The 15,726-nt window shown below is 32.8% G+C and overlaps 2 protein-coding genes across 2 annotated transcripts in view; one reads left to right on the top strand and one right to left on the bottom strand.

The window, feature by feature from the left end:
• Positions 1 to 15,726, bottom strand: part of LOC148941523 (ras-related and estrogen-regulated growth inhibitor-like protein) — a 387,592-nt gene that overhangs the window by 73,194 nt on the left and 298,672 nt on the right. Inside the window, exon 3 of the mRNA XM_089104188.1 lies at positions 4,480 to 4,536. Within this exon, the coding sequence (XP_088960314.1) occupies positions 4,480 to 4,536 (57 nt within the window). The remainder of the gene's footprint in view (positions 1 to 4,479; positions 4,537 to 15,726) is intronic.
• LOC148941536 (uncharacterized) lies at positions 12,094 to 14,649 on the top strand. The gene is made up of 2 exons (XM_089104455.1): positions 12,094 to 12,135; positions 14,297 to 14,649. The coding sequence occupies exons 1-2, from the start codon at positions 12,121 to 12,123 to the stop codon at positions 14,585 to 14,587; spliced, it is 306 nt and encodes a 101-aa protein (XP_088960581.1). The 5' UTR covers positions 12,094 to 12,120; the 3' UTR covers positions 14,588 to 14,649.

Raw genomic sequence — 15,726 nt, 5'->3', positions numbered from 1 at the left:
TCAATAAAATGTAACTGTGACAAGGTAAACCACAACCAAACACTACTGAAATATTCCAACTCTTGCATTTCAACAAAACAAATTCAAATGAACTTTGAAAAATCAAGAAAATGTAACTGTGACAAGGTAAATCACAACCAAACACTACTGAAATATTCCAACTATTGCATTTCAACGAAAGAAATTCAAAATGAACTTTGAAAAATCAAGAAAATTTAAGTGTGACAAGGTAAAACAAAGCCAAACAATACTGAAATATTCCAACTCTTGCATTTCAACAAAAGAAATTCAAAATGAAATTTTAAAAATAAATAAAATGTAACTGTGACAAGGTAAACCACAACCAAACACTACAGAAATATTCCAACTCTTGCATTTCAACGAAAGAAATTCAAAAATAACTTTGAAAAAATCAAGAAAATTTAAATGTGACAAGGTAAACCAAAAACAAACAATACTGAAATATTACAACTATTGAATTTAAACTAAAGAAATTAAAAATGAACATTTAATAATAATGATAATATATGTTCTATATTGTAAACTGCAGCAACCCACTACTTAAAGTTAACAAGTACTTATTTTCTAGTGATAAAATTCAAAATGAACTTTGTACATTCGAGAACTTTTCACTCTTTTAAGGACGACCATACGCACAAAATTGTGATAAATAAACCATCTAGAATATCACCGAAATAAATCCAAATGACAATTTAAGAATAAATATTATCTAAATTTGTCAAGTTCAACCATAAACACACAAAGGTGAAATATTCCAACTCTTGCATTTCAACGAAAGAAATCCAAAATGGGTTTTGAAAAAATCATGAACACGTAAAATTGATATTGTAAAACATAGGAAAACGCTAATGAAATGGTAAAAATATTCAATTTAAACAAAACAAATTCAAAATGAAATATAAAAAAAAAAGATAATTTAACTGTGACAAGTTAAACCACAACAAAACACTAATGAAATATTCTAACTCTTGCATTTAAAGGAAATAAATTCAAAATTAAATTTGAAAAAAAAAAAAATGTAACTGTGACATGGTGAACCACAAGCAAACACTACTGAAATATTCCAACTCTTGCATTTCAACGAAAGAAATTCAAAATGAACTTTGAAAAATCAAGAAAATGTAACTGTGAGAATGTAAACCACAACCAAACACAGCTGAAATATTCCAACTCTTGCATTTCAATGAAAGAAATTCAAAATGAACTTTGAAAAATCAAGAAAATGTAATTGTGACAAGGTAAACCACAACCAAACACTACTGAAATAGTCCAACTCTTGAATTTCAGAGAATGAAATTAAAAATTATCATCTAGAAATAAAGAAAATCTAACTGTGACAAGGTAAACAACTAAAAAACACTAGTGAAACACTACAACTATTCCTTTTCGACAACATACATTCAAAATGACCTTTGAGCTCTCAAGAAAATGTAACGGAGATCAGGTAAAAATGAGTCTCCCACTACCCGCCAAGCTCTTTTAAAAGATACACAAACTACTTATTTAACACAAAAAATTTCGTTTTTAATTACCACCAAGTGAAGAAAAAACCACACGGAATCAGGCAACATATTTTCACGAACCAATTAACGCAAAAATAATAGATAAAAACACTAATATTAAAAAATCAATCGTTCTATTTTAATGACAACAAACAATCGGACACCATCACTTACATAGGAGAATTTGCAAAAAACCGCCATACCCGCAAAATAACAATAAACGCACACTACTAATGGAACCCCCACTTTAAGACTTTAATGACACTCCCGACCAGAAAAACAACATGAGCTCCGGCCCGATATACTCTCCATACAAGTCCACCACTAGAATAATAAAAAAATAAACCTTAGTAAAGAAAAAAAAAAATTATATAATGAACAAAAAGTCAAGGAAAACCACACGTAAACCGGTAACTGAGTCTCTCTATCCCCTAAAAGCTATTTTAAATGTTACTACAACTTATATTTAAAAAATTATTTTTCTTTTTTTAGTAAACTCATTTAAAGAATCATCACACTGAATCATGCAACTGAGTCTCTCAAAACCATCACAGCTATTTAAAAAGATACAAAAACTACTGATTTAACACAAAAATTTAGTTTTTAATGACCATAACGTAAAGAAAAACCACACAGAATAAGTCAACTGAGTCTCTCAAACCCTGTAAAGCTCTTTTAAAAGATACAAAAACTACTTATATAACAAAAAAATTTCTTTTATAATGTCCTCCACGAAAGGTAAAACAACACGTACTCGTGCGTATGACTAACTCAATCCCTGTCAAGCACCATACAAAGTTGCAAAAACTAAAAATTTAACATACACATTACTTTAGAAGTTACTATACAGAACGGACACATTATTCGGTGATCGACATCTGAGACTCTAAAACACCGGTAAGCTCTTTTAAAAGAAGAACAAACAAAATATATAAAACACAAATAACGTAATTTATTACAACCATGAACTGGACATCAACACGGAAACCGGACAAAGTTTAAATCCATAACCGTACATATATTGTAAAAGAAACAAAAACAAAATATTTAAAACAAAAATTTCTTTTTTAATTACAATAAAGAAAATAAAAACAAAAATTACTCCTTATAATTAGTATATAAATAAACTTTCAGAAATTTTTATATATAAAAAAAAGAAATAATTAAAAAAAATATATATATTGTAATGTACAAAATGTATAGAAATACCACACGTAATTAGTCAACTGAGTCTCTCAAACCCTTTATAGCTCTTTTAATATATTAATCAAATGACCACCATGTAAAGAAAAATCACATGGAATCCGGCAACTGAGTCTCTCAATCCCCGTAAAGCTCTTTTAAAAGATACAAAAACTACTTATTTAACACACAAATTTCGTTTTTAATGACCATCAAGTAAAGAAAAATCACACAGAATTAGGCAACTGAGTCTCTCAAACCCCGTAAAGTTATTTTAAAAGATACAAAAACTACTTAATTAACACCAAAATTTAGTTTTTAAATAACATAAAGTAAACAAAAAAAAATATGAATTTGGCAAAAGAGTCTCTCAAACACTGTAAAGATCTTTTAAAAGATAAAAAAACTACTTATTTAACACAAAAAATTCGTTTTTAATGACCATCAAGTAAAGTAAAACCACATGGAATTAGGCAACTGAGTCTCTCAAACCCCTTAAAGCTCTTTTAAAAGATACAAAAACTACTTATTTAACACAAAAATTTCGTTTTTAATGACCATCAAGTAAAGAAAAATCACACAAAATTAGGCAACTCAGTCTCTCAAACCTCTTAAAGCTCTTTTAAAAGATATAATAACTACTTATTTAACACTTATATTTATTTTTTTATGAACATCAAGTATAGAAAAATCACACGGAATTAAGCAACTGAGTCTCTCAAACCCCTTAAAACTCTTTTAAAAGATATAAAAACTACTTATTTTAACACAAAATACAAGCAAGCAAATAACATGGGAATTCCTATACACGCAAGCAAATAATTGAGTTATTTTTACGTCACATTGTTTCAACTTAAAATCATTCTAATTATAGCATCCCATTTCTCATACTTTAATTACCTGTTACGCTTTCTTAACCATCGGAAGTTTAACATCACACGGAATTAGGCAACTGAGTCTCTCTATGTTTTTCCTATACGTCTAAGCAAATAGCATGGTAATTGCTATACGTCTAAGCAAAATGGTAGGTACTACTCTACTCCCATCAGTCAAGGATAGGTTTTTAGTAAGACAGGAAGGGGTTCGGTGAGACTTTCAGGATATAAATGTTGTAAACATTCAATTTAGCTCCACTAGTCTGATAAGCTGGAAATTTCTGTCCATAATATGAAAGGGACTTGAGAAACAAAAAGAGTTAATCAATTAATATTTATCTTTAATAATTAGAAAAAATCAAACACCACTAGAAAATGACATAATCTTTATTTTATCTCTATTTCAATAATACATGAAATAAAGAGAGCTAAAAAGAGAATTAGCCACCAGAAATTCATTCTGTATTTGTCAACTTACCCAGTAACAAGTTATCTGTCCAACAATGCACGTTTATATCGTTGCTAGCATTGCTAACCTGAAGAAGTTCTAAGTGCAAGAATCAGAGACAGCGCTCTAGCGTTGCCTGTAGTACAGAGCCGTAAGCATTGAATATGTCGTTTATCTGTTATACTTAGCTTTATTAAGGGTCGTTAGCCCTGCTCTTGTTTTTAGTAATTTTTGTTCGTTTTTAGTTTGACTTGAGAATTCATTACAATTCCTTTTTTTTTCATTTATTCGTTGACAGTAATTTCGGTTTATTTTAAGCTAAAAAAAAAACAGTAAAACTAATATAGGCTTATTAGATTTTCAAACATAATTATGAAAACACCAATGCAATTATCATTACTTACTAGTACTAAATATAACTATCCCTCTTCGATAATTGGAATATGCTTACCTATACCAGATTTGTATTCCACTATAAACCTCTTTGTAAGATACCGGACTACTAAAGCTGCAAAAAGACAGAAAATTAACTTAACAGCCCACAGAAAAGAAGAAGAGATTACAAGTTATGAGTAAAGATTATGTTTAAGACTAAAAGTAAGCTGAAGTAAAGCCTGTAATTAAAGATTGTAATTAAAGATAAAACACTGCAATGATTACAAATGTAAACAGTTTCGCCTATAACTATAATTTTGAATCATCATGTACGCTTTTTAAAACCTCCATCATCCCTCTAAAGTTTGCCTATTTGCACCTACTAATACTTTTTCTGCCTTAATATCTTAAAAAGAAAAAGTAAAAAGACTCTTTTTCTATAGAAATAACCAACAATAGCCTTATCTAATCTCTTAAATAAAAACTTAAGGATATATCAACCTTTTGATTTTACCGCGTATAGATAGATGTTGTAAATTTTTGGATTCAACTGTGTAACGCTGTTTTGTTTCTGGTGCTGGCATTTTTTACACTAAGTTCCCCTTATATTCTAGCCTAGAGCTCTAATTAAAATATAGTTAAATACTGCATTATATTGTTTTATATAATATTTTTTGCATTATATATTTTGTATTATATTATATTGCATTAATTATTTCAATAGCTCTAAGCAGTATTCCGTTACAGTAAAGTTATTCATGGCGATGAACTGTAAGTAAAGAGCGAACTTACAGTAAAGAAACCAAAACTCCAAAAAAGAAGTTTTATATTATTTAATCAGTAAAAAGGATCAAATTTTAACGCTGAACGCTGATAACAAACGTGTAGTTCATTAAGTTTGGAGTTACACGTCGAAATTCACTAGCACAAGAAAAAATATAATAATATAATATTTATAATAATAATAATAATAACAATAATATAAAAAAATATAATAACATTTTAGGTGCCTGAACAATCTTCTGTGTTGCCAATTTAGGGCGGAATCCAGCAATGGTGACCGGAAATGGGCCATTGGTTTAAAACATACAAAAGTTCTTCATCTGGTCTTCTAGTTTTAGAGGCTAGCTGTCGCAAGGTGCAGCTTTTGTCCCTAAACATACATGAAATGTCTATAATATGAACTGTCATTATAGACAATTATTTTAAATTAAAATAGCTTCATTAAATTAAATTACTAAATTAAATTAAATTTATTAAATTTCAATAAAGTAAAGCTTCATTTAAATGAATTGCTTTGTTTTAGGCTTCATTTGTTTTCAAGAAAACGTGCTTAGCTGTGTACTGGCAATTAGAGATAAAGTCAGTTGGTCTTAATATGGGGGTAAGAGGCTATTGAAGCATCGAAAATAAAATTTTAAGACCGAACTTTCTACTTTTGCTCAAGATCCTTCATATCAATATACAGATTGAAATGGACAAAGCGTGAAATATAAATGCTTAAATAGGTGACAGTTCCTATTGCTAATGGAGAGATATTTGCATTAGACTGCAATTATGCTGTACATACTTATCGGCAGAAGGGCGGAGGTATTCCCTTAGAACAAAATTCATCTGAAGACCACTCGCTCCTATGAAGTTTGGAAATCGTGATTGGAAATCTATTTTCAAAATTTTTGACCCTCACCCCTAGCGTGTGAGTGGGTAGTATTCACTCAAATTTAGGAAAGTCCTAACTTCGAAATATGCTCTTAATATCCTAAGGAAAGAAGCTGCAAAATTCAGGTTTAAAGCAAATTGACAATACACAAACATAATGGCAGTCAAACCACGCAGGCCCAGATAGGCCCCCGGAATTCAGTACTTGTTTGTGAAGCCCATGTTGGAGTTTCCACTAACTTCCTCCATCTTGGCTCCATGATTTTGAACGATGACCCCGTGAACTAAGAACTGAATCTCCGGATCGCGAAAGCTTCTTCTGTCGTGGGAAGACTCGATGCTGTTTGGAGACCGTCCCATATATCTAGGCACACGAAGATGGGCACCTATAACTCGTCGGTGAGCTCAGTCCTGCTCTACGCGGCTGAGACATGGCCCCTCAAATCCACCATGTTGAGCACGATAGACGCCTGCCAGATGAGACAATTCTGTCGAATCGAGGGGCTACGATGGGAATATTTTGTGAATAACCAAAGGATCCTTGCACCTACTCAACAAGTCCCATTCTAAACTCAAATTGCCCAGCAGACTCTCAGATGGCTGAGGCATCTCCTTCGAATACCACTGACAACCCCTGTCGGAATTATATACGACTAGAACCCCTCCACTTCCCCCGCATCTAATGGGTGTTCGCGCTCGAGGGGTAGACCTTGGACCAGCTGGAAGGATAGCCTACAGACGTTTCTCAGCATGTCCAACATTGCTGCTGACAAGGCTCGCCTCATAGCAGCAGATTGGTCCACCTGGAGGACCAAAGGCACTCCACTGTCTGTGCCACATATCATGAGGCAGGAGCCTTAAGTAAGTCAAGTCAACTTCAATATTTAAATTAAAAAAAGAATTTCTTTGTCGTATGAAATTAAACAGTAATGTTAAAAATTCAAACGAATGGAAAATGCTTGGAACATGAGGAGGAATACTGCCCCCTCAAGCCCAGTTCTTTGCCCAAAATTTCACTATAGGCCTACTGTTGATAATAATCACATCTTCAATAAAGAATGAAGTGTATTTTAACCAATAAACAGGGGCTCAGTGAGGGACAGAGTGAATTGTCATAAAATAACAATTTTATTCCGTACTAAGCTTTAATGTTTTTCTAGCTTTACTTTCGTAGTAAGCTTTACTTTCTTTAATGTTTTTTTTTTATTTCCTGAAAAGACACCTACTTTTTCACTCCCGTAAGAACAACGTTGTAGTGCCGAAGATCTTATTCTCTTCACTTTACTTTTTTTGTAACTGACGGGGTAGGGAAAATGAGAGCTGATCTATGTTTACCTATATTTGATACCATTTATAGTACGTTTGATAAGTTTGATAATATTGATACTATAGTAGTATATTTAATACTAATTTATTTTATGTTTACTGAACACTTTATGGGAATAGTTGTATATTAATCAGCGTTTAAAAATACGCATTTATCCTGTTTGGATTAGTCTTATCGCCTTGATTGATCCAGTCTGAAGTTTCTTCAACATTGATTGTCCTGGAATTTCATCTCATTGGGTTCTGGACATTTTATTGTTCAGGTTGTTGTTCTTCCAACGACCCATTATTTTCAAAATTGAGAATTTGCGCTTTTTTGGGTTGTCATCTAGGCATTTTTTTGTCAAAAATTGTTTATATTTACATGTGTTCTTTTTAATAATGAGGCGATTTGAGTGTATACAGATCGACCTCATAAATGTATTTGTAATACGCTAGACATCAAAGACAAAAAAAATGTTCGAAACGAACACCCCTTGAAAAATGAGCAAATTTTCCCAAAAGATGAATCTATCTAGGTCATCTTCACAGATAAAAAAAAAATGTTAGTGTCTCAGTTTTCAGAAAAAAAGTTGTGGTTTAATAATTAGATACACAATTATTACTCTGTTAACAAGAGGAGATACTGTTCGCTTTAAGAGAATAGATAGATAGATAAAACCCCAGGTAAGCATTTAAGGATGTTAGACTCCGCTACTGCTTAAAACCATAATACAAGGTTCACGAGGAGATATTCTTTTAGTAAAACAATATTCGGAACAGGCGTAGGTGCATTGATAAATGGTTATTATTTAATATTTACTGTGATTGCTCCAAGGACCCTTTTGTTTCCGAAAACCATTTTGTTAAACCACACAAAAGAAAGGCAGTTTTTTTTTTTTTTTTTTTTTTTTTTTTTTTTTTTTTTATATATAATGAATTTTAGTGAAAATATCTTTTTGACAATACGGATACAGTCTTTCAAAAACATATTTATCAACTGCATGCACGACAGTCACCGCAAAATACAAGAATTTAAGCATTTCGGTTAGTTTTTATTACGATTACAGCAGTAGCTACTATCAAACAGTTCGTTGTAACGAACTGTAAGTAAGGAGCGGCGCGGCTCAATAGTAACTGAAACTCTAAAAAACGGAACTTTGATTCCAATAGATACATCGAAAGAATAAGATCCTTATGCTGATTTTAAATATATAGGTTTCTTCAAGTTTAGTCTCACCCATCAAAAGTTACGAGCCTGAGAAAATTTGACTTATTTTCGAAAAAAGGGGGAAACACCTCCTAAAACTCACAGAACCTTAATGAAAATCACATCATCAGATGCAGGGTACCAGAGAACCCTACTGTAGAGGTTTCAAGCTCCTATCTGTAAAAATGTAGAATTTTGTATTTTTGCCAGAAGAAAGATCACGGATGTGTGTTTATTTGTTGTTGTTTTTTTTTTCCAGGTGTGATCGTATCAATCTAGTCATTCTAGAATGTCACGAAAGGGCTTATTCGAACGGAAATTAAAAGTTCTAGGGCCCTTTTTAAGTTACCAAAAAATTGGACTGCAACTAAGCCCCCTCCGACGCTCATTTTTTTCCCAAAGTCACCGGATAAAAATTTTGAGATAGCCATTTTGTTCAGCATAGTCGAAAAATCTAATAACTATGTCTTTGAGGATGACTTTATCCCCCACAGTCCCTGAGGGAAGGGCTGCAAGTTATGAACTTTATCCATTGTTTACCCATTGATGAAAAGGCTATGCTTTCTCGTCTCCTTACTCTCCTAAAATCTAAAAATTTCTTCATAATTGTCAACTTTGTTTCCAAATAAAGCACTCTACTGAACATGCCTGTATGACCCTTTTGAATTCTAATCATTCTGCGTAAGATTCGGGATTGATTCCGGCTGCTATATTCCTGGATATTCGTAAGGCCTTCGATTCCTTAACCCATGAAATTCTTCTACCGAAGATGTCTCATTTTGGCATAAGGGGAAATTTATTTTCTTTGTTTCAATCTTATTTGGAAGATAGATTAATTTCAGTTGATCCACTTTTCCGGTCACCCTCACAAGTGAATTTTGGTGTCTTCCAGGGATCAGTTTAAGGGCCTGTGCTATTTTTGATTTATGTAATTGATCTTTATTATGTTGTAAAGAAGCAAAAACTTATTAATTGCTGTAGACTTTGTCATCCTGAGCCTTCCCTTTCCCATAGTGGCAACTATAGTTCGCCCTCTTCTGATGTCCTTGTTTGTTTTGCAGATCACAGCGTACTTGGCACTTTGGGGAATTGCGAATCAGCGCTTCGATTAAGTTTAAAAAATTTCTTTGAGATAGTTATTCTATGGTTTGATCTAATTATCTTACCCTAAATTTTTCTAAGTCCAGTTTTTTTATTTTTTTCGCGTGTTTCTCAGGTTTATCCTCAGTTATCAGAAATTCATCAGCCAAATGGGATAATTCATAGATCTAAAGACCGATACGTTCGTTTTTTGGGGCATTCTTGTTGATAAAAACCCTATCTTTCAAACGTCACATTGATTTTATTAAAATGAAAATATGCAGGAGTCTCGATATTTTAATGAAACTTAAACATACTTTTTTCCTGGATCAATTTTGAAAATTATTTTTCACTGCTTGATCCAATCTTATGTTTCCTCCTATCCAATAGTGTGGATGTCCACCTTTCCTTCACTGTTGAAACAACTTTCTAAGGTTTACAATAAAGCTAGAAACCTCATTCAGGAAACTAATCGTTCATTAGTTATCCCATTACATGATCTTCAGTCACTATACATTCTTTCATGTGCATGTTTTAGTTTTTCTCACCTTTACTGTGACCTCCCCCGGCCCCTATGTGTTCCCCTATCTTTTACCCCTGATACAAATAACTATAATCTTCGCAATATGACAAATCATGTTCAAGTTCCATTTACTCCTTGTATAAGGTCAGATTGTAATCCTCTAATGGCGTGTCATATTGTTTGGAATAAGTTGCCTGAATCAGCTCGATGGTGCCACTCGTTCGGTTTGTTTAAAAAAATTGTTAAAAATTCTTTGGCTTCGTAGAAGTTATTTTTATTTATGTTTTTTTTTATTTATTTTTTTGTAGTCTATTTAATCCACTTAATTAATTTAGTCTATTTATTCGATTTATTTCTTTTCTATAGTTTTCATTTAATTTATATTTTCTTTTCTTCTCCTTTTGCTCAACTGTCTATGAGTAGGTGATCATCTTAAATTTTCTTCTGTTTTTCATCTCTGAGTAAGTAACAAATTTGTCTTCCCCCTTCTTTACAGGCCAATGAGCCTTTGGGAGAATAGTAACATGTAATATTGTATGTGTATTTAATGAAGAATAAATATTATCTTATCTTTACATATAGTATTGGTTATTAGGAAGTTTACAGACGTTTTCAGGGGGGATTTTTTTCTGATGGGGGATGGGCGGGTTCAGGGGGAGGGGCCAAGTGATATGATCTTTTAATGGAGGAATTTTGCATAAGGGAAGATAATTTTCCATGAAGGGGGTGCCGGTTTTCCCGGCATTATTGAAAAAAAAACGATCAGAAATTAAATAAAAAACAAGTTTTTCAACTGAAAGTAAGGAGCAACATTAAAACTTAAAATGAACAAAAATTATTAAGCATATGAGGGGGTTTGCCCCCTAATCAATACCTCGCTCTTTACGCTAAAACTTTTTTAGTAATTTCAAAAGATCTATTTATTCTAATTAAATGGCCTTTGTGATTCAGGGGTCATTTCTAAAATTTTAGAACACAATTCTAACTTTAGCTTAAAGAGCGAGGTATTGAAGAGGGGGCGAACCCCCTCATATACGTAATAATTTCCGTTCGTTTTAATTTTTAATGTTGCTCCTTACTTTCAGTTGAAAAAACTGTTTTTTTTATTCAATCTAGTCAAGAGCAAACCGCGGCCCAAAGTATTATGAAAATTAAGACAAGCTTTTTTAAAGAAATTTTGACTATTTTCCAGAATTAAGAGTAAAAGTAAAGACGTATGCAGATTCTCCAGAATTTTAAAAAAGAGCATGAAAGCCTTAGAAAATTGCAACAGATCGAGATAAAAAAGAAACATTCCAAACTATTATAGTGAAAAACTCAGAAGCCTTCCCCCCCCCCCCTCCCATCTTGAAAACAGAGGAAAATTACATTTTAGTCTGGGCAAAACTGCTACCTGCCCTCACCCATCTTCTTTCTGTTTTTCAGGTGACAACTGCCCAACTAAAGGTCAAGTCGATAAAAAAAAGGCAGGACAATTAATTTAATCAAAGTACCGGAAAACAGTCAAATTATATAGTATGTATAATTATAGAAATAACGGAATTTTATGATGGAGGAAATGAATACTAATCTTGTAAATCCTTGGCGTATTAGCTTATGAGCACCTGTGAATTAAGGGATGCCCTTAGATAGAATGTTTGGTAAATACAAAAGTTTTGCGAATCCTCTATTTCGATCTACCCTTACTTTTTCCGGTCATTGGTTAAAATCAGTGATGTGATAAAAATAGAAGTCCTACCCGAAGAAAAAAACAACAATTCACTTTTGTATATCATGAACTTCAATCAACGCCTATTCTTAGCCATGTCGTCACTTGAAAAAGGGCGTAGCAAGCAAGGTCATAAAGATAAAAATATTTTGTATAAATAGAAAAGAAAACAATTATTAGCCATTATACGACAGGTATCCGAACATTCTATTCAGAATCCAATTTTACCAAAATGATGAAACAAATTGTAAGTTTGGCAAGTTATATATATATTTTTCATATCCCAAAATTGGTCCCTATATTAAATTAATATTGATTTCAGTTTGACGAGCTGCATAATGAATAATATAGATTCATCATGTAACATAAGATAATATTTAGTATTGGCTGAGGGACTAAATATTATATTGAGTTCATTGTTTAATTTAAATGCAATTATTAAATTAAGTTTGAACTATCTTTAACATTTCAGAGATAGAACAGCTTTTTTTCAGGCCAGGTACTAATAATAGATACTATTCCTTATCAAAATTACCCTTGAGGCAACATTAATTGGGAAGTTTCTTTACAGATCTGATTGAAGAAAAATATCGGAAAGGATTTAAGTTATGAATTCTGAGTAAACATATCTATACGTAGACCCAATGATAATAAAGCAAATTTACTTGAAGGGGCAAGTTAAAGTTTAAATAGCCATTAAAAACTTCAGAGCTTTTTCTTTTTTAAATTTAGTTTCTTTTAGTTTCTTTTCTTTAATTTTTTTAAATTCAGTTTCTTTTTTTAATTTAGGGTATCGATCTTATTAAGTAACTTCATAGCGCAAAATTTCCAAAATATTTTGTTATATCAAGAAATCTATGAAGTGGGAAAGAATTAGCAGATTTGCTTCAAGTTTAGTTGTACCTCAACCCCCTCCCCTAATAACTGGATGCAGTCGTAGGATATATATAAATTTTGCTAACTTTGTTGGTTGTTAGTCGTTTCATACTTATTTCTCATCAATCGAAGGTTCATAGTAACAATTAGAAAGAAAACAAAACAACAATTTCAGTGCTGTAATTTTTTGATATTGCCAAGGGCCATATCCAAGCACGAATGGAAGGAGGAGATGCTAGGATGCAACAAAAAAAAATATATACTAAAATCATTGCCATGCAGCAGGGCTGTATCCAGAAGAGAGGAGCGGCAATTGGGCCCTCCTCCTTAAAATTTTTTTCTATTTTAGTCTCTATTTTTTTCCTATATTTTTTACTCCCTAAAATTTTTCTCTATATAAATTGCTCTTAAGGGAATGCAGGTTAAAATTTTTATCTGAAGCCATTAGACGAATTCCACACGAGGTACCCCATTATTCTTCATATTTTGGTGCCCTCACCCCAAATTTTTTTTTAATACCATCCTCCCCCACCTCCCCAAACGCAAAAGTTCTAGATACAGCCCTGACATAGAGGGTCTCTGACAAAAATAGAGCAAGAATTTCATCGTTATTGTAGATTGTTAGAATGCGAGTCTTGCATCACTATTATCATGTAAAGCAGTGCATGACTTGATTGTGAATATTGTGCACGTGATTGTGCAATTGTGCATATGACTTGATTCTTGACCAAATATGCCCCTTGTTATTTTCTCTCAATTTCTTCGAAAGCCTCCCGTTCACATCTCTGTCTGTGGGTGCATTTTGTAATACAGTTTATGCTATTATCTCACATGACTTTTTTTTTAGAATTGACCGTTTTAGTTACCTTAAAGAATCACTAAAAGTGTTTGTGTCTTAACACAATGAGATGCTATTTGAAGTCACAAATATTTATACGTATCTCAAATTTTGGGTGAATTGATTACAGCAAATAAATTAAACTGTCGGGTCAAAATTTTCTTAGTATGAACAGCACTATTTATAAAGTGGCTACATATACCAACATAAAATGATAATATAAAATCAACAAAAATGCGCATGCTTAAAAAGTATGAAAAGTTATAGGTGATAAAAAATAGTATCAAAATAAACATTAAAGAAATTCTAATTATAGTTCCAAGATCTTATTATAATCTGACGACCCAATGATTTCAGTGCCCGAATGTACATACACACATAGTACCTAGTATACGATACCTTAGTAGTACACGGGAATGAGGCGTTGGTGATACCCACATAAGTCTTTCTGTGCAAAATTCTAACGAATAATTGAGCAAAAGCTTCAACTTCACGTCGGATAAGAATAGTAGCTTCCTCCCATATGAAGACCATGCATATGGTCAAAGACTCGGCGAGTCTTTAACTGATATCTTCAACATATAGATTAATTTCCAGGTTAAATTATTCCATATTTTACTCTAGATTTCCTGTGCTTTATTTTATCCCCTTATTTCTAGATTTCTTTATTCCATGTAAAGTTTTCCCATTACAGGTTTTCCTTGCAATTGTCTCCATCGCCCTTGCAGCAACTGCAGAAGAAAATAAGGAGGTAGACCTACAAGCCAGCGAGTCTTATGCTCCCAGCTACGGTTATGGATATGGTATAGCACACGGTTACGGCTACGGAAACCATGGGGGGCATAGCGTTGTAGTAAACAGAGCTTATTATCGACCATATTATGGCGGATACGGCTATGGTGTACCACACGGTTATGGTCTTGGAGCAGGTTATGGTCATGGAATTGGATCTGGCTATGGAAGTAGATACGGTTATGGATATTGATCGCAATTTGAATAATGCCTTTTAAATATGATTATTATTGAAATAAATTTTGACAATTTTAATTCTATTTTTGAATAGAGAGACATCATTTTATAGACATTGTAACAGTAAACAGGAAAGGTCTAATTCCTCTCCCCTTGCTATGTCGTAGCCCTTTTGTTTTGCTAACTATTATTCGTTTGCCGTAATTCCTCCCCAAGATTTGGATTTTTCGAAATAAATTAATTGCTGAGAAATACCTATGCTATGTCATAGTCTCTACTTATTTTTCCCTAAAGAGACATGTATTAATAAACCAAGTTTTCGCACAAATTGAATTTCATTGAAACTGCCAGCCTTCTCTAACCATAACTAATATACATACTTTTTCATCTGTGTTTGCTATGACTATTTAGTAACAATTTGCTACCAATGTTTTCTAGTAATTTTCTACCATTCTTGACACCTTTTGTCATTTACATTTAAGAAATACGATTTTCCCAAAATTCTCCCCATTCTCAATTTTACACTATCTCACCTAAACAGGTGAGACTGTCTCACCTAAAAAGGACCTGAAAAAGTGTAAAATTTAAGTCTTTTTAAGCAGCTTAAGACTTGTATACTTTATCCTTGAGCCAAGACGACCACAATGGGCAAGGAAGAATGAAGGAGAATTTAGGTTCTTCCGATAATGAAGGTTCTTCCTTCATTATTCTAAATGCCCTGAAACTTATATATTTAAACCCTGGACCGAGGGAACCCAAATGCAAGGGCTTATCCAGGACTTTTATTCGAGGAGGGGGGGATTTTGCGAGGGAGAGGGGGAGGGGGGGGTCAAAACTTTACAAAACCCTTCAAAAAACTTGTTACTTTTTTACTAGTCAGGCAAAATGTTGGGGGGTTCAAACCAAGTAGCTCCTCCCCCCTTGGTACGGCCCTACCCATATGTATAAGAGTTTCTGCTGATCCAAAAATGGGTGGATAAAAAAAATTTTTTTCAAAGATTTGCAACTTATTTCTGTAATTTTCTGGGCAACAGCGAACCTAATATGTGAACAAATTGTTATTAGGTTCAGAACCCTAAAACAGAGACCAAAAATGGTCCCAAAAACATTTTGGTTGGCTTGAAACTTATATGTGTTAAGTCCTTGGGGCAAAAG

The sequence above is a fragment of the Artemia sp. Qi Xiang Cuo genome, chromosome 18 (assembly GCF_049724085.1).
Source record: "Artemia sp. Qi Xiang Cuo chromosome 18, ASM4972408v1, whole genome shotgun sequence".
NCBI classification, from domain to species: Eukaryota; Metazoa; Arthropoda; class Branchiopoda; order Anostraca; family Artemiidae; genus Artemia; species Artemia sp. Qi Xiang Cuo.
Note: the sequence above shows the minus strand (reverse complement) of the source record. Positions and strands in the feature narration are given on the sequence as shown.